Source organism: Sciurus vulgaris, assembly GCF_902686455.1.
Source record: "Sciurus vulgaris genome assembly, chromosome: 5".
Classification (NCBI taxonomy): domain Eukaryota; kingdom Metazoa; phylum Chordata; class Mammalia; order Rodentia; family Sciuridae; genus Sciurus; species Sciurus vulgaris.
The window spans coordinates 83,343,385-83,368,336 of NC_136465.1; the positions used below are offsets into that span (position 1 = coordinate 83,343,385).

Below are 24,952 nucleotides of genomic sequence, written 5' to 3' on the forward strand. Positions count from 1 at the left end.
ATGGTTTCATTTACCAGTTTCTGGTATCTATGACCTATAAATATTAAATAGAAAATTCCAGGAATAAGTCATAATTTTTACTGTTGTTTTAATTGTTCTATTTTACTTAAGGGATTGTTGTTAATCTCTTACTGTACCTAATTTATGAATTAAACTTTATCATAGGAATATGTATTCAGTCATGAATGATATAATAGCATTTCAGTCAGTGATGTGCTGCATAAGACAGTTGTTCCATAAGATTATAATGGAGTTCAGTAATTCTTATCACCATTTCAACATTACTCATACTCATGAATTTATGCTAGTGTAACCAAACCCACAATACTATCAGTTGTATAAAAGTATAGCACATAGAATTGCATACAATACATAATACTTGGTAATGATAATAAACAACTGTGTTACTGGTATATGTATTTTTTGTGCTGTACCTTTTGTTATTTTAGAGTACACTCCTTTAAAATAGTTTGCTATAAAACAATATTCTGTGTTATGCCAATAATAGACTTCATGTTTACTATCTCTGATGATTTTCATCAGGGGGTCACATTGAGTAATTGAACTTAACCATCTAGATTTGTGTAAGTACACTTTGTGATTGTGCAGCAGTGAAATCACCTGAGGATATGTTTCTCCAAACATATCCCTGTTATGTAACAGACTGTATAGGAGAAAATGTGGTATATAAAGGGTTTGGTATGGGGAATCTTAGAACATCTCTCTAACAGATGAGGGAAAACTATGGCATCTGCAATTTTACTCATCATCTTTTGTTTTATCAGTACAAATGTCCATAAAGTGAAAAATTCAGATTTTTTTTTTTTTTTTACAACAAGAGTTTTGACATTGCAAACTTCCTGAAACGATCTCAGGAAACCACATGCTCTCCTGGATCACACTAAAAATTACCACTCTAGTATACCTATGATTTTGGAAAACTAGAAACCAATGAGAAATACATTTAGTTGTAGTCTTCAAACCTGTTCCAATGAGATTAAACGCAAGCACCAAAATTACTGTAATCTCTGATGACCAGCATTTTGAGTTTTTTCTACTGTTTGGTATATGTTCCCACAATCCTTAATTCACTACATTCCTCACTCAATGCTATTTTCAGTTTGAATTAATCTCATGTGGTTTCATATGATCCAAATTATAAAATATGGACCAAGTTTACCTGTTATTTATTAATGGTCATGGTTCTTTCTAGATTTCCTATTTTGTTTTAAATATTTTTTTAGTTGTTGATGGACCTTTACTTTTTATTTATTTATATGCAGTACTGAGAATCAAACCTAGTGCCTCATACATACTAGGCAAAGTGCTCTGCCACTGAGCCACAATCTCAGCTCTTCTATTTGTTTTTACATATTGCTGCTGTTATAAGGATTTTTAGTGTTTTCAGTGTCGTTTCAACAATATCTGTATATTTTTACTTAGTTTTCAGGGTTTTTTAGTTGTTTTTCCAGTTAGTTACTCTGAAGTGAACCTTGACCTTCTGAGTTTGCCTTATTTTGCTTAGCATAATGCTCTAAAGTTCCATACATTTTTCTGCAAATGGCATAATTTTATTTTTCTTTATGACTAAGTAAAGTTCCATTGTCTATACTTACCACACTTTCTTTATTGATTCTTCTGTTGACGTACACCTAAGTTGGGTCCATAGTTTGGCTATTTTTAATTGTGCTGCTATAAACATGGGTATGCATGTATCACTGTAGTTTGATGACTTTAATTCTTCAGGATGAATACTAAGGAGTGATATATAACTTCATCACACATTAGTTGGCACTACTACTCTTTTAAGGAGCCTCCATACTGATTTTCATAGTAGTTGTACTGATTTACAATCTCACCAACAATGTGAAAGTGTTTTTTTTTCTCTACATTCTCTCCAGCATTCATTATTGTTTATATTCTGACTGGAGTGAGATAAAGTCTCAGTGTAGTTAGTTTTAATTCACACTTCCCTAATTGCTAGTGATGTTGAACTTTTTATATGTATTTTTTGGCTATTTGGTTTTTTTTTTTTTTTTTTTTAATTTTTTTTTTGTGGGGGGCAGGGTTTGGTGTTTAAGTTTTATGAGTTCTTTGTATATTCTATTAATCCTCTATCAGTAGCCAGCAGATTTTCTCCCATTCTGTAAGTTCTCTCTTCACATTATTCTTTCCTTTTTGTGCAAAAGCTTTTAAATTTAATGCCATCCCATTTATTAACCTTTGCATTATTTCCTGAACTTTAGGGGACCTAAAGTTAGTAAGAAAGCTGTTGCCTATTGCCTACATGTTGGAGTGTGGACCTTACATTTAAAGAATTTTTGATACTGAGTCCTCTATAAATTTTATGTGTTAGTTTCATAATATACTGTGTATACAAAATATTTCTAAAAATTGATTTTAAGAATTTCCAAAATTGAAACCTGGATAATTTTTCACTATGAAAGACTTTACTCCATGCCATACAGTATTGAATTTGTGTCTTATCTTTGTAGTTGATAAATTAAGGTAACTATTTAAACTAAGATTTCTGTTTTCTTTCCATAGTATCTTCAACCAGTCTTGTCACTCCTCCAACAGTTGTCAGTAGTCAACCTAAACTGCAGACTCCAGTGACCTCAGGTTCTCTGACAGCAGCATCAGTTCTTCCTGCACCCAATACAGCTACAGTAGTTGCTACTACTCAGGTGCCTAGTGGAAATCCTCAACCTACAATCTCTTTACAACCTTTGCCAGTGATTTTGCATGTACCTGTTGCAGTATCCTCCCAGCCTCAGCTCCTACAGAGCCATCCAGGGACTTTGGTGACCAACCAACCATCTGGCAATGTTGAATTCATTTCTGTGCAAAGCCCACCTACAGTGAGTGGTCTTACCAAAAATCCAGTATCCTTGCCAGCCTTGCCAAATCCCACTAAACCAAACAGTGGTCCTTCTGTGCCCAGTCCTAGTATTCAGAGGAACTCTCCTGCCAGTGCTGCACCATTAGGAACAACACTTGCTGTACAGGCTGTTCCCACAGCACACTCTATTGTACAAGCCACAAGGACTTCTTTACCTACCGTAGGACCATCAGGACTCTATAGTGCATCAAATAATCGTGGCCCTATACAGATGAAAATTCCAATTTCTGCTTTTAGTACTTCATCTTCTGCAGAACAAAACAGCACTACCACCCCAAGAACTGGTAAGTCACTGTGTTATTTAGTAAAAGAAATGTAAGAATGCAAATGGCCTTTAAATGACTGATTTTTTTTGTGTTTTTGTTTTTTTGGTAAGTTGGTAACATTGTTGGAAGAACAGATTAAATAGAATTTCCTTAAGATTGTTTTTAGTAATTTTCTGGATACCTGAATACTCCCAAGAGAAATGATGTTATGTAAGTGGGGTTTGGGGGGGGGTTTTTTTTTTTAATTGAGATACAATATTTGTTCATTTTTATGGAATACAGTATGATAATTTGATACATATACACACTGTGTGAGAAATTTGGGTAATATGCACTTCCATCTCTTTAAACGTTAGTTGTTTTTATGTGTTGGAAATGTTGTACTCTTATTGACATTTTGAGATACGTCATATAGTTTTAACCAATAAATACGCTGATGTACTACAGAGTATTAGAACTGATTTCTCCTATCTTTTGTTTTGGTTTCCCTTATTGAACTTCTTTCCATCCGTCCTTCCCTTTGCCCTCCCCAATCTGAGAATGGGGTTATTTTGACATTTGTATTTTATCTTTTAGGAATTTTCCCATTTTTGGTGTTTTTATTGTAGGCTTTGTAACAATCATTATGAAGTGTTTTTTAATACTTTTGCTAGGAAGATCTGAGTAGGATAAATTTTAAGTATCTTATTGACATATACTTGGGAGAGAAAAATTAAAAACATGTATCTCTGCCTATTTGAGAAAATGCTTTGTGCATTTATCACTCACATTATCCAAATTTGAACAGTTTAAAAATAGGTTTTTCTCTTTTTCCATAAGACATAATTACGTTTGAAATTTACTTAGAAGAATTGCAAAAAAGAATTTGATGATACCTATACTTTTTTTATGGTACTTGCAAAACTACATCTTTATTTCTAGAATGCACACATTTTGTACGCATTCTCAAACTTCCTTTTCATATCTGACTACTACTTTTGGAAAGACAAGCAAGAATGGGTAGATGTTCTTGCTGTCTTTGGTGTTTTCTTATATAAAATAATGATGGTGTTTCACAGAATTGTTAAGAAAGTAAATGAATAGTGTGGTGGATCAGAGTTAATATTGGGCTGAACCTGAACATTACCCTCATACATTGAGCATTAAACTTATACACTGTAGGAAAATGAAATTATTAGTATTTATAACTTAAATGTTTGCATGGTACAAGGACAGTGCTTCTTAGCATTATCTGCTTTCACGTTATTCCTTAGACACTTTTGTTTTTAAGATGAAAAGAGATGCTTACTTTAAATTGGGGGCAGTGGACCTCAAATTTTGTGGAAATAGTTTTTTTTTTAATTTTTAGTATTTTTAATGTATGATTTATGATAAACATTGTTTTATGTGATTATCTTAATAGAACAGAGAACTTTTCCTGGAAGATCATGGCCTATAAAATTTTAAAAAAGCTTAGATGAGTACTTTGTTAATGCTGTTTGGAACCTAAACACTTCTATCGTATCAGAATTTTAATTTCATTATTTTGTTCTCTCAAACTTTTTATGAACATTTGTTAGCACAAAAAGGGTATATACCAAAATTATGTAGCTGAGGTACTCTATTAGGAATAATGTATCAATTTGTTTCAGATTTATTTTACTGGTGTTAATTTTTTGTATATGAAATTTAGTTTTCATAATCAATTGGTCCATCATACTTTTAAGATAATACATATTTATACTTAAAACATAAAATTTTGTATTTTAGCATGTATATTTACTTGCATGTACTTTGCATATAAACTTTGTTAAGGAGATCTTTATTTCAGGTTCCATTTAACTTGAAATAAAAGGAATTGTTAGATATCAACAATAAATATGAATGCCAGTTTTATGTTATTTTCATAATGTTAATTAGAATATGATTCTGTTAGATGAGTCAATCTTAAAATCAAATAGGGAATCTGGTCATTAAATAAGTAATTAATATAAATGTAATGAATGCTTAATGTCATTTTCTTTGAGAAGATATGAGAGAATATGGGAGATCTGGAAAGCTATGAGATAATGATCAGATCAATGGGGAAATGAAGTTCAAAGGTTTTTATAGCATGGGTATGACATCTAGAGAATGGTTTAGTGGAGACAAAAATAGAATTAGTAGGAAAACCAGTTAGGAGGCTCTTGTACTGAACTAGATGTGAAAGGTGTTATATAAATAGAGTTAAAAGTTAGAATTGACAGGCATAACTTGATGGATTATTGATAAAAGATTAGATGGTAACAAATGTTAAACTCAAATCTCTAAGACTAACATATTAGTGCCTTTTATTAAATTGTTTATAATTTTCATATTTTACTAAACATTTCTTATTATAAGAGTTTAGGAAAACTAGAACTTAAATAAAGCACGACAATCACTTCTTCAACTGTAACTCTTAGTTTCTTCAAGGACACAGTTAAATGTTTGAAGATTTTGCCTTGTATTTGTGTTCATACATAATTATCCAGACTTACTCAGGGAATACTGCCAGTATACACTCTTGTAAAGTACTTTTATGACTATGGTAAAAATGCACTGTTTATTAAAAGTGGCCAGTATTACATAAAATATTTTTAAGATAAAAATATGGAAGGATTATATGTATGTATGTATTTATATATGCATGTATGTATTTGGTACTGAGGATTAAACTTGGTTCCTTACACATGCTAGGCAAGCTCTGTACCACTGAACCACAACCCCAACCCTAAAAATATGAAAGGATTTTAAGTAACAATTTTATTTCAAACCCCAACCAATTTTGTTGATTGATTTATAAATTGATTTATAACTTTTTACTTTCAGAAGTCATCTAAGGTAGATATTTTATAGTGGAAAAAAGTAAAAAAGATGCAGTGAAACTCTATAAAGTGTTACATTAAAAGTCAAAGGGAAAGTCAGGAATAAAAGGATGGGGAATATTAATTGAAAATATAGAATAAGGAATATTATTATAATTCTGTGTTAACTTATTGCCCTAAGACAATTAAGTGCAGGGGAGAGTCAGTCTGGGTAATAAACTATAGTCATTTTTTTTAAAGTGTGTGTATATAACATTTTATATGAACCTTGAAGAATTTTTGTATGAGAGTCAAAATGAAAATGAAGTTCACTCATTTAAAATTCTTGTAAAGTTACTTTTTGTTTTGATTTGAAAAATGGAGGTGCATTTCAATTCTAAATGAACATATTTTAACATAGTATATTTAAAAAATTGATGTTTTGGTAATATTACTAGTGTATCTTAATACTCCAGCATGTAGGATCAGTAACCTATATTTATTTTTATGTTAAATAGTCTTTCAGGAACTTCACAATTTAAAACAGATGCTCATAAATATTAAATTATTTTTTAACAATAAATAGCATATTAATATATTCTTCCCTTGAAAATAATTTAAATAATTTAGATAGGGTAGGAAAATGTGTAAGGGCTTAATTTTTACAAAAGAGGTACTAGAGTACCTCTTGTGACAGGTGAATATTTGTCCATGTAATATGGAAAGACAGTTTTAAAAATATGTATATAAATGATTTCCTCTCTATGTGTTCTGAAGATTTGCAAGTGGAAGGTATGCCATATTTTGACTGAGAAGATTTTATCTCCAGATAGAAAGAATGGAATGTTTGACCATTAGAAAACTCCTAATAATGTTGATTTAACTGTATTACCAAAGAGGAAAAGTTGAATAATCACCTTAATAAATGGAAAAGATATTTGATAAAATTTAATACCTTCTTCTGCTCCCTTCAGAAATTGGGGCAAAAACTTACTCGGTTTATTTTTTATGCTGTAATGTAAATAATTTTCATACATATAACATTTTTTTCCAACAAAACTCCATATAAGCTAGTTGCAAAATAAATAATTGAAAAATAATCTGTAACTGAAATGAGAAATATGTATGCGTATTTCTCAGAATCATTGCAACTTACTCTACTGAATTTAGTTTTAGAATTTTATTGTGTCATAAAGTTTTTTACTCCAGAGGACAATAGTATGAATTATATTTTATTTAACCATATTCCTCATGTTAGAACATTTAAGTTATGTATCTCCTAAATTATTTTTCCAAGGTATTCCTTAGGATAAAGTTTAAATTGATGGGTCAATGAATAGATGACTTTTTAAAAATCTGTATTATAAATTTTTTCCTGTCTGAAAAATACTGTTATCAATGTTCTGTCAGGTAGTCCATTTATATATGTGACATGTTGACAAAAATAGTTGGAGAAAATTCCATGAATTATTGTATATAAAGCAATGCAAACTTTTCTATCCATAGATGTTTTTAAAAATTGGTCTTTTTCTTTTTTTTTTAACTTCTCAGAAAACCAAACCAACAAATCAGTAGATGCTTCTGTAATAAAAAAGCTGCTGATAGCACATCACAGGTAAGAGTTTTCCTTCTACCTCAAAGAAAATTCTAATTTCACAGGAGAAATTGGATTTTCCATCCATATTCTCTGATATAAAGAAAATTATCTTAAGTTTGGTTTTTACAACTGTCCAAACATTTTTTTTTCACAGCTTTTCTGTAATGTTTAATAAAGAGTTGAGTGTCTGCTTAGGAATTCTCTACAAAATAATATTAATTTATTATATTATTAACTGGTTGGAGTATACATTTGACAGACTATTTATATGCTGTAACGATTCAGTTTGCATCACACATAATTTATTCTAGGCCCTTCTTTTTGAGAGGATTTCAATTGACTTACCTTTAACCTGTACCTCTCCTCCCCACTCACTCCCTTTTCCCCACCATTGTAATTTCCTCAAAGATAATCTTTTGGGGGAAGAAAGTCTTTCAGATAGCTTATTAGCACCTTGGTACTTAGTACTTTTCCATGTTAAATCTTAACTTTCCAGCAATGGAGTAACTACTTCTTTCTTGTATTAACAGTGTTCTAATTCTTCTGTATTACATTAGGTGTAGTAGATTTATAGTAGAGTCATTAGGTTGTTGATAGTTTTGTTTTCTTTTCATCATTTTAAGAAAGTCATTCTTAGGCTGAGTGTCAGGAACAAGTAAATGATAAGAATTTTAAAATAAGGTTGTAGTGATCTTTAATTATGAGTATTCTTCTTTAAAATGATGAATTTTGGGCCCAAGTTAGATAATGCACCATTGTTTACAGGTCAAATAAAAGCTTTTAAAATATTTTATTTCTTATGAACTTTAGCAGTCTTTGTATGATTTCAAAGATCAGAGTTGTGTCAAATTGCATGAGGTGTTTTTCTAGAAGACATGTAGTATAGAAAATGAGACAGTCTTATAAGAAAATTATTAATCATTAATGTGACTTTCCAAGGCCCACACTCATGACCAAGCCTCAGTTATAGTTGTAGGTTCCCTTGGAGAGATACACAGGTAGTGAGCAACCAGGTCTTTTGTGTTAGTTCTTCCTTCATAATTGCTAAAGTGCCCTGCTCTGGCCTTTCCAATATGTTCTTATTTTTTTATTTCTTTACCAAAATTCTTTAAAAACGCAAGCCAATATCTGTGCTCTCAGGTTTTTTTTTTTTTTTAAGTGTTCACCTAATAAGACTGGTCATTTTGGGGAATGACACCTTATTAGCTAACTTTTTAGTTCTGAGTGTTAAAAATGATTTGATACAATCAATATTTGATGACTTCAAACTGGAAGGTTCAGTAATGTGTGTGAGTACAGATATAAACATGGTATCTCTTTTAGATATTTCACCTATAATATGGATCTAATGCTATTACTTCATAGGAGTAAATGTGCTAATAAATGTAAATAGAGACTGTGTAAATATTAGAAATAGTGATATCATGACAATCTTATAAATGTTACTAACTATAGAAATAATTGCCAATTGTATTTCTCAGAAAGAAAACTTAGCCAGCAAATTATTTGTAGTGCTTGATGTTTTATCAGCCTGTTATGATCAGTAAAAATTATAGTTTGATAGCTTAGATCACTCATTGATTATAGATCTTTTTTTCTGATTCTATAGAAGAATTAATCATATAAAATTTTCTCTTGAGTACTACTTTATCTGCATTCCACAAATTTTTATAATGTCCCATTTTTATATCATTTATTTCCTTATTTCTATTTGGATCTTAGATTGCTTAGTGTGTTTTTAATTACATGGTATTTGGAAATTTTGCAAATATATTTTTGCTGATTTCTTACTCATTGCTGCTGTATAAAAGATATCCTCTGTACAATTTCATTACTTGAGTATATTAGACTTGTGTTATAAAGCCCAGTGCATGGTATATCTTGGTGAGTGTATCATTACACTTGAAAAGAGTATGTATTTTGCTGTTGGGTATAGTGTTCTATAAATGTCAATTAAAGTAGAATGGTTGATAATGTACTTTGGATCTTCTGCATTTTGGTGTAATGTTTTTTTCTATTACCAAGAGTGGTATATTTAGTCTCTAATATGACTATGAATGTTTCTGTTTTTCCTTTTGTCAGTTTTGTTTCACAAGTTTTGATGCTCTATTAAAAGTATATGTTTTTCTAGGGGCTGGAGTTGTGGCTCAGTGGTAGAGCACTTGCCTGAAATGTGTGAGGCCCTGGGTTCAATACTCAACACCACATATAAATAAATAAAATAAAAGATACATTGACAACTAAAAAAAATTTTTTTAAAGTATGTTTTTCTATTATGTATAATCTATGACCATGTTATAAATACTGCCTGAAACATTGACCCTTTCATCATTGTAAAGTTTTCTGTTTTTTCTCTTGTCTTATATTAATAGGCACAGCAGTATTTTGTATGCTTGTTATCTTTGATCAGCCTTTTAGTGTCAACTCATTTGTGCCTTTATGTTTAAAGTGAATTTCTAGAAGTGAAAAAATGTAGTTATTTTCTGATTCCTTGCTGTTATATCTTCTGACAATATCTGCATTTTGATAGGACTTTTTTAGTTCATTTATATTTAATATAATTATTGCTGTATGTATGCTTAGGTCTCCTGTTTTGCTGTTTGTTTTTAAGTTTTTAATTTGCACCTTCTTTCTTGCTTTATTTAAGTATTCTATGTTAATCCTTCTGTTGACTTTCTAGCTACATGTGTTTTTTGTTGTTTTTTAGAGGGATTGCTCTAGGGTTTACAATATGTATCTGAGTTATACCACTGGTTGAGTTATACCACTGTTTAATTTATACCACTTATACTTAGAGTTAAGGTTGAATTATTTAGTTAAATTATAGGAACCTTACAACAGTAAGTTTTAATGATCTTGCTTTCCTTAGGTTATATTTTTATTTCCATATGGTGGTTTTATCTTTATGTACTCTGCAGTCTTAGGCATATCTTCACACATTCCACATTTTTAACATCTATATATTATAAATTTACAAGTATGTTGTTTCTAAATTGCCCTGTATAATTTTAAAGAAATAAGAACAGAAAGGCTATTTAGACTTTAAAACTTATCCTGGTGTTTCCCTTTTCTGGTCTTCATTTTCTTTCTGTAAATCCAAATTGGTATTTTCTTTCAAATTGAAGAATTTCCTTGAGCTTTTTTGATGTTATAAATCTGCACAGGGATGAGTTTTCTAAGTTTTTTTTTTAAACCCAAAACATGTGCTTCTGTGTAATGTCTTTTTTCCTTGGGGAGAACTTCATTGGATTTAGAATTCTTAAGAGTTTTTTAAAAAAATTATCAGCCCTTTGGATATGTTCTTCAAACTTCTTGCTTCCATAGTTTCTGAACAACAGCAATTACTTTTTGCTCCTTTGTAAAAATGTAATTTTCTCTGGTGGTTTTCAACAATTTCTTTTCGTTGTTAGTATTTGGTAGTTTGTTTACAGAATATATATAGGAGTAGATTTTTCAGCGTTCGTCTTGATTGAGGTACATTGAACCTCTTAGATTTATAAAGTAATGTTTCCCACCAAATTTGGGGGAGTTTTTAGTCATTATTTCTTTTTTTTTTTTTAATTTATTTTTATTGTAAACAAATGGGATACATGTTGTTTCAGTTTGTACATGGAGTAACAGCATACCATTTGCATAGTCATATATTTACATAGAGTAATGATGTTTGATTCATTCCATTATTTTTTCCTTCCCCCCACCCCTCCCACCTCTCTTTTCCCTCTATACAGTCCCTCCGTCCTCCATTCTTGTCCCCCTCCCACCCCCATTAAGTGTCATCATCCGCTTATCAGTGAGATCATTCCTCTATTGGATTTTTGAGATTGGCTTATCTCACTTAACATGATAATCTTCAATTTCATCCATTTGCCTGCAAATGCCATAGTTTTATTATTCTTTATAGCTGAATAATATTCCATTGTGTATATATACCACAGTTTCTTTATCCATTCATCAATTGAAGGGCATCTAGGTTGGTTCCATAGTCTGGCTATTGTGAATTGAGTCGCTATGAACACTGATGTGGCTGTATCTCTGTAGTATGCTGATTTTAAGTCCTTTGGGTATAGGCCGAGGATTGGGATAGCTGGGTCAAATGGTAGGTCCATTCCAAGTTTTCTAAGGAATCTCCACACTGCTTTCCAGAGTGGCTGCACTAATTTGCAATCCCACCAGCAATGTATGAGTGTACCTTTTTCCCCACGTCCTCGACAACACCTATTGTTGCTTGTATTCTTGATAATCGCCATTCTAATTGGGGTGAGATGGAATCTTAGTGTAGTTTTGATTTGCATTTCTCTTATTACTAAAGATGTTGAACATTTTTTCTTATATCTGTTGATTGCTTGTACATCTTCTTCTGAGAAGTGTCTGTTCATTTCCCCAGCCCATTTGTTGATTGGGTTATTTGTATTCTTGGTGTAGAGTTTTTGAGTTCTTTATATATTCTGGAAATTAGTGCTCTATCTGAAGTATGAGTGGCAAAGATATTCTCCCACTCTGTAGGCTGTCTCTTTGCATTGCGGATAGTTTCCTTTGCTGAGAGAAAGCTATTTAGTTTGAAGCTGTCCCAGTTATTGATTCTTGCTTTTATTTCTTGTGCTATGGGAGTCCAATTAAGGAAGTCTGATCCTAAGCCAACATGTTGATGATTTGGACCTACTTTTTCTTCTATAAGATGCAGGGTCTCTGGTCTGATTTCAAGGTCCTTGATCCATTGTGAGTTGATTTTTGTGCAGGGTGAGAGATAGGGGTTTAGTTTCATTCTGTTGCATATGGATTTCCAGTTTTCCCAGCACCATTTGTGAAGAGGCTATCTTTTCTCCATTGCATATTTTTGGCACCTTTGTCTAGTATGAGAAAATTGTATTTATTTGGGTTTGTGTCCGTGTCCTCTATTCTGTACCATTGATCTACCTGTCTATTTTGATGCCAATACCATGCTGTTTTTGTTACTATTGCTTTGTAGTATAGTTGAAGTTCTGGTATTGCGATACCCCGTTTCATTCTTCCTGCTAAGGATTGCTTTAGTTATTCTGGGTTTCTTATTCTTCCAGATGAATTTCATAATTGCTTGCTCTATTTCTGTGAGGTACGTCATTGGGATTTTAATTGGAATTGCATTGAATCTGTATAGCAGTTTTGGTAGTATGACCATTTTGACAATATTAATTCTGCCTATCCAAGAACATGGGAGATCTTTCCATCTTCTAAGGTCTTCCTTAATTTCTTTCTTCAGTGTTTTGTAGTTTTCATTGTAGAGATCTTTTACCTCTTTGGTTAGATTGATACCCAAGTATTTTATTTTTTTTTGAGGCTATTGCAAATGGAGTTGTTTTCCTCATTTCCCTTTCAGCTGTTTCATCGCTTGCATATAAAAGTGCTGTAAATTTATGCGTGTTGATTTTATAGCCTGCTATTTTGCTGAATTCATTGATGAGGTCTAGAAGTTTTCTGGAGGAGGTTTTTGGATCCTCTAAATATAGAATCATGTCATCCACAAATAGTGACAGCTTAAGTTCCTCTTTTCTGTTCGTATCCCTTTAATTTCTTTAGTCTGCCTAATTGCTCTGGCTAGAGTTTCGAGGACAATGTTGAATAGAAGTGGTGAAAGAGGACATCCCTGTCTTGTTCCTGTTTTTAAAGGGAATGATTTCAATTTTTCTCCATTAAGGATGATGTTGGCCATGCGCTTAGCATAAATAGCCTTTACAATGTTCAGGTATGTTCCTACTATCCCTATTTTTTCTAGTGTTTTTAGCATGAAAAGGGTGTTGTATATTGTCAAATGCTTTTTCTGCGTCAATTGAAATAACCATATGATTCTTATCCTTAAATCTATTGATATGATGGATTACGTTTATTGATTTACGAATGTTGAACCATCCTTGCATTCCAGGAATGAACCCCACTTGATCGTGGTGCACAATTTTCTTCATATGTTTTTGGATACGGTTTGCCAATATTTTGTTAAGGATCTTTGCATCTATATTCATCAAGGATATTGGTCTAAAATTTTCTTTCCTTGATGTGTCTTTTCCTGGTTTGGGTATGAGGGTGATATTAGCTTCATAGAATGAGTTCGGTAGGGTACCCTCCTTTTCTATTTCCTGGAATACTTTGAGAAGTATTGGAATGAGTTCTTCTTTGAAGGTCTTGTAGAACTCGGCTGAGAATCCATCTGGTCCTGGGCTTTCCTTGGATGGTAGATTTTTAATGGCTTCTTCTATTTCATTGCTTGATATTGATCTGTTTAAATCGTGTATGTCCTCCTGGTTCAGTTTGGGAGGAGCATATGTCTCTAGAAATTTGTCACTGTCTTCGGTACTTTCTATTTTGTTGGAATATAGATTTTCAAAGTAGCTTCTCATTATGTTCTGTATCTCAGTGGTGTCTGTTGTGATATTTCCTTTTGCATCGTGTATTTTAGTAATTTGAGTCTTCTCTCTCCTCTTTGTTAGTGTGGCTAAGGGTTTATCTATTTTGTTTACTTTCTCAAAGAACCAACTTTTTGTTATGTCAATTTTTTGAATAGTTTCTTTTGTTTCAATTTCATTGATTTCAGCTCTGATTTTAATTATTTCCTGTCTTCTACTACTTTTGCTGTTATTCTGTTCTTCTTTTCTAGGGCTTTGAGCTGTAATGTTAGGTCATTTAATTGTTGACTTTTCATTCTTTTCTGGAATGCGCTCCATGCAATGAATTTTCCTCTTAGTACCGCTTTCATAGTGTCCCAGAGATTTTGATATGTTGTATCATCATTCTCATTGACCTCCAAGAATTTTTTAATCTCCTCCCTGATGTTTTTTGTTATCCATGTTTCATTCAATAGCACATTATTTAGTCTCCAAGTGTTGGAGTAATTTCCTTTTTTTACTTTGTCATTGATTTCTACTCTCAGTCCATTATGATCTGATAGGACACAAGGCAGTATCTGTATTTTGTTGCATTTCCTAAGGGCTGCTTTGTGGCCTAACATATGGTCTATTTTTGAGAAAGTTCCATGTGCTGCTGAGAAGAAAGTGTATCCACTTGTTGATGGATGGAATGTTCTGTATATGTCTATTAAGTCTAGGTTATTGATTTTGTTATTGAGTTCTATGGTTTCTTTGGTTGGATTTTGTTTGGAAGATCTATCTAGTGGTGACAGCGGTGCGTTAATGTCGCCCAGAATTATTGTGTTGTGGTCTATGTGATTCTTGAAATTGGGAAGGATTTGTTTGATGTACAGGGATGCACCATTGTTTGGGGCATAAATATTTACTATCGTTATATCTTCCTGATTTATGGTTCCCTTAAGCAATATGAAATGTCCTTCTTTATCCCTTCTGACTAACTTTGGCTTGAAGTCCACTTTATCTGATATAAGGATGGAAATCCCCACTTTTTTACTGAGTTCATGTGCGTGGTAGGTTTTTTCTCATCCTTTCATCTTTAGTCTGTGGATGTCTTTTTCTATGAGATGAGTCTCTTACAGGCAGCATATTGTTGGGTCTTTCTTTTTAATCCATTCTGCCAGTTTGTATCTTTTGATTGATGAGTTTAGGCCATTAACGTTCAGGGTTATTATTGAGAAATGATTTGTATTCCCAGTCATTTGGCTTATTTTTGGTTTTTAAGTTAGCTTGGCTTCTCCTTTGAGTGGTTTTTCTCTAAGGTAGTTCCTCCCTTTGCTGACCTCCATTGTTGTTTTTCATTTCCTCCTCATGGAATATTTTGTTGAGAACATTCTGTAGTGCAGGCTTTCTATTCGTAAATTCTTTTTAACTTTTGTTTATCATGGAAGGATTTTATTTCATCTTCAAATCTTAAGGTTAGTTTTGCTGGGTATAGGATTCTTGGTTGGCAACCATGTTCTTTCAGAGCTTGAAATATGTTGGTCCAGGCCCTTCTAGCTTTTAGAGTCTGGGTTGAGAAGTCTGCTGCTATCCATATTGGTCTCCCCCTATATGTAATCTGATGTTTTTCTCTCGGCCTTCAAAATCCTATCTTTATTTTGAATGTTAGGCATTTTCATTATAATGTGCCTTGGTGTGGATCTGTTGTGATTTTGTGCATTTGGTGTTCTGTAAGCCTCTTGTATTTGATTTTCCATTTCATTCTTCAGGTTTGGGAAATTTTCTGATATTAGTTCATTGAATAGGTTGTTCATTCCTTTGGTTTGTATCTCTGTGCCTTCCTCAATCGTGATAATTCTTAAATTTGGTCTTTTCATGATGTCCCATAGTTCTTGGAGATTCTGTTCATGATTTCTTACCATCTTCTCTGTTTGGGCAACTTTATTTCCAAGATTCAATATTTTGTCTTCATTGTCTGAGGTTCTGTCTTCCACGTGGTCTAGTCTGTTGGTGATGCTTTCCATTGAGTTTTTTATTTGGTTTATTGTCTCCTTCATTTCAAGGATTTCCGTTTGGTTTTTTTTTTTGAGAATCTCTATCTCTTTGTTGAAATGATCTTTTGCTTCCTGCAGGTGCTCTTTCAGCTTATTGGTATTATCATTCATTGCCTGCATTTGCTCTCTTAGCTCATCCTTTGCTTCGTGAATCATCTTAATCATGTGCAATTTGAAGTCCTTTTCTGACATTTCTTCTAACATACTGTCATTGGATTCTATTACTATAGAATCTAGATTTGTTTGGATCATTTTCTTCCCTTGTTTTTTCATGTTGTTCATGTATCTTCCCCTCTAGTAGTGCAGATCTGGGGTATTGCAGATTTTCCCCTATAGGCTTATAGTGGCCCTATAGGTTTCCAAAACCCTTTCTTTAAGGGGAGTTCAATATTAGCAGTGCCCAAATCAGACACTATGCAATCCTAGACCAAATAGCCCCTATGGGGACAATAACAAAATTGTCGTAATAAACAAAATGTGTTCAAATGTTATCTTCGGTAAAACAAACAGGTTTTACAATAATATCTGCAGTTTCTAATGGAGGACAAAGAGGATGCAGAGGGATGAAGAATATGACTGTTAATGGGATAATAAAAGAATATACAGAAGTTCTAGAAAATAAAAAGGGTGAGAGTGTAATCAAAAGAAATCGGATGTTAGCATGTAAATAAGGGAGAAAGTGACTCTGAGGGAACAGGTAAATAGAAGGAAAAGAAAGCAAGAAACGTAAAGAAATAAAAACTTAAATTTTTTTTTTTTTTGAAAAGGAGAAAAAAGAAAATCTACTGTATAACAGTCATATACTAATGAAACCTCCCAGTGTTCAGAAGCCTGATGTATGAGAGGTACCTGACAATGAGCTTCAAGCCTCCAGCAGGCATCTCAGGATGGGATTTGCCCCACCTAAAGATGGGAGCTAAGGCTTCCAGGATTATCCAAGATGGCTGCTCTGGCTTCCAAATGTGTTGGCAAATGGGGAGCTGCAGCTCAGGGGTGGACGTGGTCAGCTCAAGGTCCTGGAGACAGGATGCAGTTGGTCCGGCAGTGATCCTGGAGGTCGGGTGTGTTTGGTGTGGTTGTGGGATCCAGGAGGCTGGGTGCAATCAGTTGATCTGGGTTCTCGGTGATAGGGCACAGTCATTTGGTCTGGGGGTCCTGGCGGCAGGGAGCATTCAGTTGATGTGAGGGCCCCTGAGGCAGGGAGTGATGGGTCGGGCTGAGGGATCCTGCAGGTACTGTAACAGTGAACTTCCAGGCAGCAGCAGGCAACTGATTCTCCACTGGCGGTCTGCGGTCAGTCTGCTGGCAGCTGTCGGACGATCGGGAGGTGAACCTGGAGCGTTGAGTGATGGATAGGGGTAAGGCAGGTGATGGACAGGCGAGAGGCAGGCAAATGGCGGATGATAGACACCTGACAGTGAGCAATCTGCTCTCAACAAAGGCATCAATATGCTGGCAGATTGCAGGTCATCACAGCAGACAAATGGGGTAAAGAGCAGGGGATCGATAAGCAGCAAAAACTGCCTCACCGAGAAACAGATATCCTCTGCATGAATCCGGCGTTGTGGAGCGAGAAGGAACGCAGCCTCCCTCTAGACCGCCATCTTGGATCTCTAGTCATTATTTCTTTAGATAATTTTTTCCATCTCCTTCATTTCCTCTCATGTAGATTTGTACCAATCTATTTCTCATTATTGCATAGGTCTCGGGTTCTCATATTTCCTTCTGTTGTTCTTTTTTGTTGTTGTTTTTGTTTTTCTCTGTTTTTTGTGGACTGGAAAATTTTTGGTGATCTGTTATCAATTTCACTGAAGTTTTTTTTTTTGTATGTTTGTGTGTGTGTCCTGTAATCTGCTTTTGAACCTGCGTAGCTAATTTTTATTTTAATAATCATTCTTTCCAGCTGTATTATTTCTTCTTTTGTATTAATTTCGACTTTTCCTTTGAGATGTTCCATTTGTGCCTTCATATTTTCCTTCAATTCTTTGAACACATTTTTAATATCTATTTTGTAGTCTTAGTATGCTTAATGTAACATCTGGCTCCACTTAGAGTCAGTCTCTGTTGTCTTACTTTTTATTACAACTTGGATTCCACTCCACTTATCTTTGCATGTTTAGTAACTTTTGGTTAAGTTTCAAAACTAAGTAAACTTTGAAAACTGGACCTTCTAGATAATGTTGTAGTGTATGACTTTTTTCACATTCTTTGAGAATTGTTGTGAACTTTTAATTTAGTATTTAACTGATTTATGGTTATATTTATAAATATGTTATTTTCTTAGAGATCATTTTCATAGAACGATTTGCAGTTACAAGATTTTAGAATAATATTACTGTCTTGGGATTGGGCCTGAATTTTCTAAAGTCAAGAAGTCATTGTCTTCAATTTCATGAAGCTTGAGTTTTGCAGCTAAAAACCCAATTATTTGGAGTTGCTTTCAGAATGATGCATCAAAGTAAATTATGATTACCATTTATTAAACAGTTAACCCTGTGATATGTGTAGTGTTAAACATTTCGTGTACATTCTTGGATTAATCTTCACAGTAGCTTCAATATCCATATTTTAGAACTTGAGGAAATTACCTTTTAACACAAATTTCACACAGCCGAGTTGGAACTGTAAGATGTAATCAGTCTTTCTGACTTCAGAGTCCTGACTCAGTAGATCTGTGTTGTCCTACCATTTTTTGGTCACTGTCGTATGATTTTTAAAGGTAAACCTTTTCATTTTTCTTTTTTTTTTTTTTTTGGTCTTAATTATAATTTCTAATGATTTTGGACAGTTGATCTTGGTCAAATTGGTCAAAATAGCATAACATACCATATCATTTTTTTTTTTTCAGTTTAAAGTGTCTTTTTGACAAAAGAAAAAAAAGAACTAAAAGAGAGTCTTTGATCCTGCCTTAGTCCAAAGTCTTTAATTTATCTTTTCATCTACTAGATGATATAATCTTGTTTCAAATAGTCTTCACCTCTAGAATACAATAAGCTTGAACTACAAGTGTTTTCTAATTTGCTCCTTAAGGTATAAGTGTGGACATGTGTGTCTGCATGTGGGAGTCTATGTATATGAATAGATTCATGCATGCATATATGTATATTTGTGTAAAATATGAATATTGTAGTGTACGTACTTGTGTTTATATATGTGTGTATATATATCACACATATACATATATATCTCATTAACACTAACACAGATACAGGTCAGTAGGAAGTCTTCCACTAGTGAAAAAGGGAATGAAATTTTTAAAATTATTTCTAGTCTGCTTCTTTGAATATTTTTTTAAATGAAAGAAAATAATAATAGAATCCTTGGCTTTGAAACTCATGACAAGATCAAAAACTATAATGCACAGAGTCTTCAAGATATACATTTTTTGAAATCTTATCTTAATGTAAACCTTTCATTGAGGTTTATATTAAGCATTAAGTGATTGATTTGAAAAAACATTTATTGAACTTCTACTTTGTGGAAGGCATTGTACTAAACAGGGCATACAGCTGTACAAAATACTATACAATCACTGTTCTCAGGTAATTTATAGACAGACTGTAATGAGGTGGACAGATATTACATGATTAAAGTTATAATTACTATTTTTTAGAGGAGAAAACATTTCGGTTAGATTCTTTCTGTAACTTAATTGTTAACGATTGGCTTTGGTGTTTTCAGTTAATAATTGATGATTTGTAGTAGGATGGATCAGCATTTAAGGTGTCAGAAAATGAGTGATGTTTATATTTAATCACATAATACTTAAAGCATTTAATCACTTTAATAGCTCTATACAATGAACAGCTTAATTTTTTAAAACACTTCTGGAATTTCTTTTGAAAATTATATTTTGTATGGTAAGAGTTTAACCCATGAGTAGTATCCTGGGACATTTCTGTGACAAACTGTCTTTCTTAAGGTAAAGTATTTAGGGATCCAGATTGAACCAGACAATACCTTATTCCTCTTTCCCTTCATTATTACTCATTTTTCCTTTATACCTGCCAGTTTCCTTTGAAAAATGTAGTTTTATTTTTCAGAGTGGAAAAGCCACTGGCAGTGATTCAAGTGGTGTCATTGATCTCACAATGGATGATGAAGAGACTGGAGCTTCACAAGGTACTTAAATAGTAATGATAGTAAAGAGTACGTTGATACCATTTTTTTCTTCCTGTTACACTATAATATTCTGTAAAGACATAGCTCTCCAATATTATATTTGGTGTATTTTTATCCCTTTTAGAATGAGAGTTTTAAAAATTGAGTTTAAAATTAGAAATCAGATCTTGAATGAATATAAACAAGGCCAAGAGGAAAATAGCATCTGGCAAAATATTTAGTTTATTAGCACCTCTATATTTGTGTCTTGTTATTTCACTTGATTCTTGCAGTAACCTAGTCATACTCATTTTAGAGTTGAAGAAACTTACTAAAGACCTAGGAGAAGTCAGAATCAGTAAATGACATGGGAATTGAGCCCTTCATTAAATGCGTGTGCGCGCGCGCGCGTGTGTATGTGTGTTTTCTAATGTAGATACTTGAAAGTGTGTATGCATTTAATGAGGACCATCTGAATTGTTATTTTAGTATTACATAGATAAAAATGAAAATAATTTTAAGAAGCATTTACATCCAAAATCCTCAATAATATTCTGAATTAAATGATAATTGGAAAATAAACTGGATACATAGTAAGGCATATTCCCGATTATTCTTTTGAAGTGTTATTAGGTATTCCATAAATAAAAAAGTTTCATGGTTCGGGCTGGTGCTGTAGCTCAGTGGTAAAGCGCTTGCCTAGCATATGTGAGACACTGGGTTTGATTCTCAGCACCACATAAAAATAAAATAAAAGTTCATAAACAACTAAAAAAAAAAAAGTTTCATGGTTAAAAATGCTTGCGGGGCTGGAGATAATAGCTCAATTGGTAGAGTGCTTGCCTTGCAAGCACAAGGCCCTGGGTTCAATCACCAGCACCACAAAATAAATGAATGAATGAATGAGTGAATGAATGAATAGGCAAGCTTGGAAACTGCTTAGATTCAGTGGGTCTTTAATATAGACTTCTCTGAGTCTTTACTAAGCTAAATTAGAATTATAAATCTCTTAACTAAGATTCGTCATATTAAAGTATTTCTCAAACTTGTAGAAAATAATTTGGTTCACATATCTATAAAACACTACGGTAATATTGGAATGCATGTGGAAAATCTAATAAGATCAGATGCTAAGTTAATTATTACTACCTTAAAGACATTAAACTTTTTAAAAACCTAAGTCATATTTTAGGGAATAAGACACTTTACTTGGTTTTAGAGAAGTAAAATTAAATAGCTATTTAGTTGAATATATGAGAACAAAGTTAATCTTTTTTTTATGAAATCTAAGAACAATGAGGAAACTGAAGAATGATTGGGAAATTTACACCATTCTTCATCATGGTTGATTGCATAACAGTATGATCATTCTGTTAAAGAGTTTCATATTATCTGTATTACTTTCACTTTTTTTTTAAATGGACAAATTTGACTGTAATGATCTGTAGAGGACAAAAATAAATGTAGGTTTTTTTGAGCTGACACAGGTAGGGTTGATTATGGATTAAAATGTAATGGAAGGGCTAGGGATGTGGCTCAGTGATTAAGTGCCCATGAGTTCAATCCTTGGTACCAAAAAAAAAAAAAAGGCAAAGCAAGCAAAGTTTGTTTTGTGCTCTTGCCATTTCAGTTTCTAACATCCATTGCGTCCTGGGGTCTCTTTGCATTGTTCTACCTTTAGGTATACTTGAATTCTCTGTTCTAAAATACATTATTCTCCTATATCACCACACTTAAGTATCAGTTGCTAAAGCTTTAAATTTTATTTAGATTTAGAATGGGTGAGGATCATTTTAGATAGAAAGGCTTTTGGCTTGTACTCCTCTTATTACATTATATAATGGTTTCCTATTCTTAAGAGATTTGTCTGAGATACATTTATTTCCTAGGATATTTGAGACCTTTTTGGAGACTTTTTATTTTAACTACTAGATAGTGATGATCAGTGACCATTTGTATTGTCCAGCAGAAGAACCTGTTTAACCTTAAGCAATTGGAATTAAAAATCATACTGTCAAACCCATCACTTTATAGTATTTGTCTAGGAAAATTTCCTTTATACAATTATGTACATAGATATGTGTTCATACAAGCGATGAAACTATTCTAGTTGACACGATACTCTATTGAATCCAGAAGTTAAGATTGTTCTACCAAAATAATAAAACAAACCAAATTCCTGGAAATGTGAATTAGAATTGCTTTCAGAACAATAGTGAATTATTTAAATAGCTCCTGACTTGGCTTTCAAATCCTTGAAAAATTCACATAATTAAAGAAAGAAGTCATTCTTAGAGAAGTAGGTAAATGTGACATTCAAGTAGCAAGTGAAAATTACACTCATTTATAAAGGAAAGACATGTATTTTCTAATTTTTCTATCATTATTCATAACATGTCGCTTTTAATTACCAGACCTCAAAAAGCTGAATCACACTCCTGTGTCAACCATGGGTTCTTCTCAGCCTATGCCTCGACCCTTGCAACCCATACAACCAGCACCGCCTCTTCAGGCATCAGGGGTGCCAACAAGTGGACCATCTCAAACAACGATACACTTACTACCTACAGGTAAATTTGCTGAATCACTGAGTGCAAGCTGTAGTTTTGCCTATAGAAAATTATGACCATGGAATTAAGTTGAAAGATTATATAGAAAATTAAGAATTTTCATTGTTTTTTTGAAGGCAATTTTTTTTTTTAATATAGTGTAATTTAGTGTTGTTGATTGTCTTATGTAACATTACTGTCAGAGAATGATTATAAAGAGGACTTTATATGTCTTTGTCATTTGCCACTGTAAAGAACAGAGATGACATAGTTCTGGAAGGACCAGTTATAATAATTGTGTTCTGAGTAAATTCAAGATATAATAACTGACTGATTAAGTAAGAATTTTTAGGTGGTTCTTAACTTGAACTAGTTTTAACTGGTCTAACATACCATCAGCCATCAGGACAAAAATGCTAATATTCTACTTTCTTGCAGTTCAAGAAACCATAAATCAGAAATTTTCAAGATACAGCCTGTATCACCTTAAACTGCTTAGAAGCTAGTCAAGACAATTTGTCTTCTTATTAATCTGTTGCTTGGAAATTTATATGCAAAGTACTTATTGCAATTTCTTATTAAGGAAAACATTTAATTAAAATGGGATTTTATTCAATGAAATTTATACTTACAATACCAGAGTAATTTGTAGGAAAAGGAATTCTTTCTAGAGATTTAGCAAACCATTCATTAATCATTGAATGATGAAATTATTTTTGATATAGTAAGTGCGTGATGGTTTGGTGTAGTTATTACTGTGTAAATTTTTTGGATTTCAGAATTCTAGATGCCTACCAGAATTTCCTACCCATTAAACTACATTTTACCTTTTTAGCCTTGCTTATATAAGACTTACATAAAATAGTATGCTTATATAAGACTAATTTTGGTGAAATTTGTATTGATTCTCATATTCAAATATCATTGTTTCATCTAAAAAGGTGTATATTATTAAATTCAACCTTAGAAGCTATGTTGTTACCTGTGTTTCCATACATTTATACAAAGTTACAGTAACAGTCAGTAACAATTACCTAATTTAGATATTTTAGAAGGAAATATCATGCAAATACATGGACAACATAGATAATGAAGAGAGAAGTCTTCCTTGTATTATTTATTTCTTTTTCACAATGAAAGTTGAAGATATGTAAAGACTCAGAAGTCTTTACTTGGCTTTTGTGTGTGTATGTTTGTATGTTTGATTTTTGGCTGTGCTGGAAGTCAAACCCAGGACTTCCTGTATGCTAGGCAATACTCTTACCATGAACCACATGTCAGCCTGGATTGCTGGATTGTCTTAGTAAGGAAACCTTTCTTTTTTAAATATCATTCTTCTTCAAATTTATTGAATTATGAAACTAAGTTTTTGAAGCGAAAGTAGATTTTATGTTGTTTCCTATTTTGTAGTTACTACATGATCGTTTCTAAAATGTGATTCTAATTCATAGAGTTATTAACAACAAAATATTAACTCTTAAGAATCACCATTTTTGAGCTTGGTGGGGTGGCACACTCCTATAATCTCAACGATTCAGGAGGCTGAGACAGGAGAATCACGAGTTCAAAACCAGCCTCACTAAAAGCAAGGTGCTAAGCAACTCAGTGGGACCCTGTGTCTAAATAAAATAGAAAATAGGGCTGGAGATGTGGCTCAGTGGTTGAATGTCCCTGAGTTCAATCCCCATACTAAAAAATAAAAATAAAAAAAAGAATCATTTTGTCAGGCTAGTGACAGGTGCCTGAAGTCCCAGCTATCGGTGGGACTGAGGCAAGAGAATCACTTCAGTCCTGGTGTTGTAGGCCAGCCTAGACAAAATAATGAGACTCTGAGACCCTGTCTTTTAAACAGAACACATTACTGTATTTCCATTCTGTGCGTGAATGGAGACTCATTGTTTTGATAAGTATCTGTTAACATTACTCATGTCGTATTAATGTTCTCTCAAGGTGAAGTTTCCCACAATAAAGGAGGAAGAAAATGTGAATGTAATAGCTGGCCAAAAACATAGGTTGGTTCACTTGATAAAAACAAAAATATGAATTACAATAGCTAGCACTTTAATGAACTGAAATATAAAGATATTCTTTTAGATCTATACCCCTTCCGTATAGTTCTATCCCCTTGGTAGAAGACATTAGAGGGCCTCTAATTCTAGGAATAATTTAGTATTGAAGAGGGACAAATTATTCTTTAAAGTCATTCCTATAGCAAACATACTCTTAATCTAGATCTATTTTTTTTTTTTTTTAAATCTTCACATGCTTATTATCTAGTTAAACCAAAGAGTGGGAAGGAAATTAGATGTGAAAAGGAAATTGAGTTGCTCTTCTGAAGCTTGGA

At 32.9% G+C, this 24,952-nt stretch overlaps 1 protein-coding gene across 1 annotated transcript in view; it reads left to right on the forward strand.

Moving 5' to 3' along the window:
* ATF7IP (activating transcription factor 7 interacting protein) overlaps positions 1 to 24,952 on the forward strand; it is a 97,794-nt gene that overhangs the window by 60,378 nt on the left and 12,464 nt on the right. Inside the window, 5 exon segments of the mRNA XM_079140035.1 lie at positions 2,548 to 3,186; positions 7,524 to 7,553; positions 7,556 to 7,587; positions 20,002 to 20,080; positions 22,474 to 22,629. Coding sequence (XP_078996161.1) covers positions 2,548 to 3,186; positions 7,524 to 7,553; positions 7,556 to 7,587; positions 20,002 to 20,080; positions 22,474 to 22,629 — 936 coding nt within the window.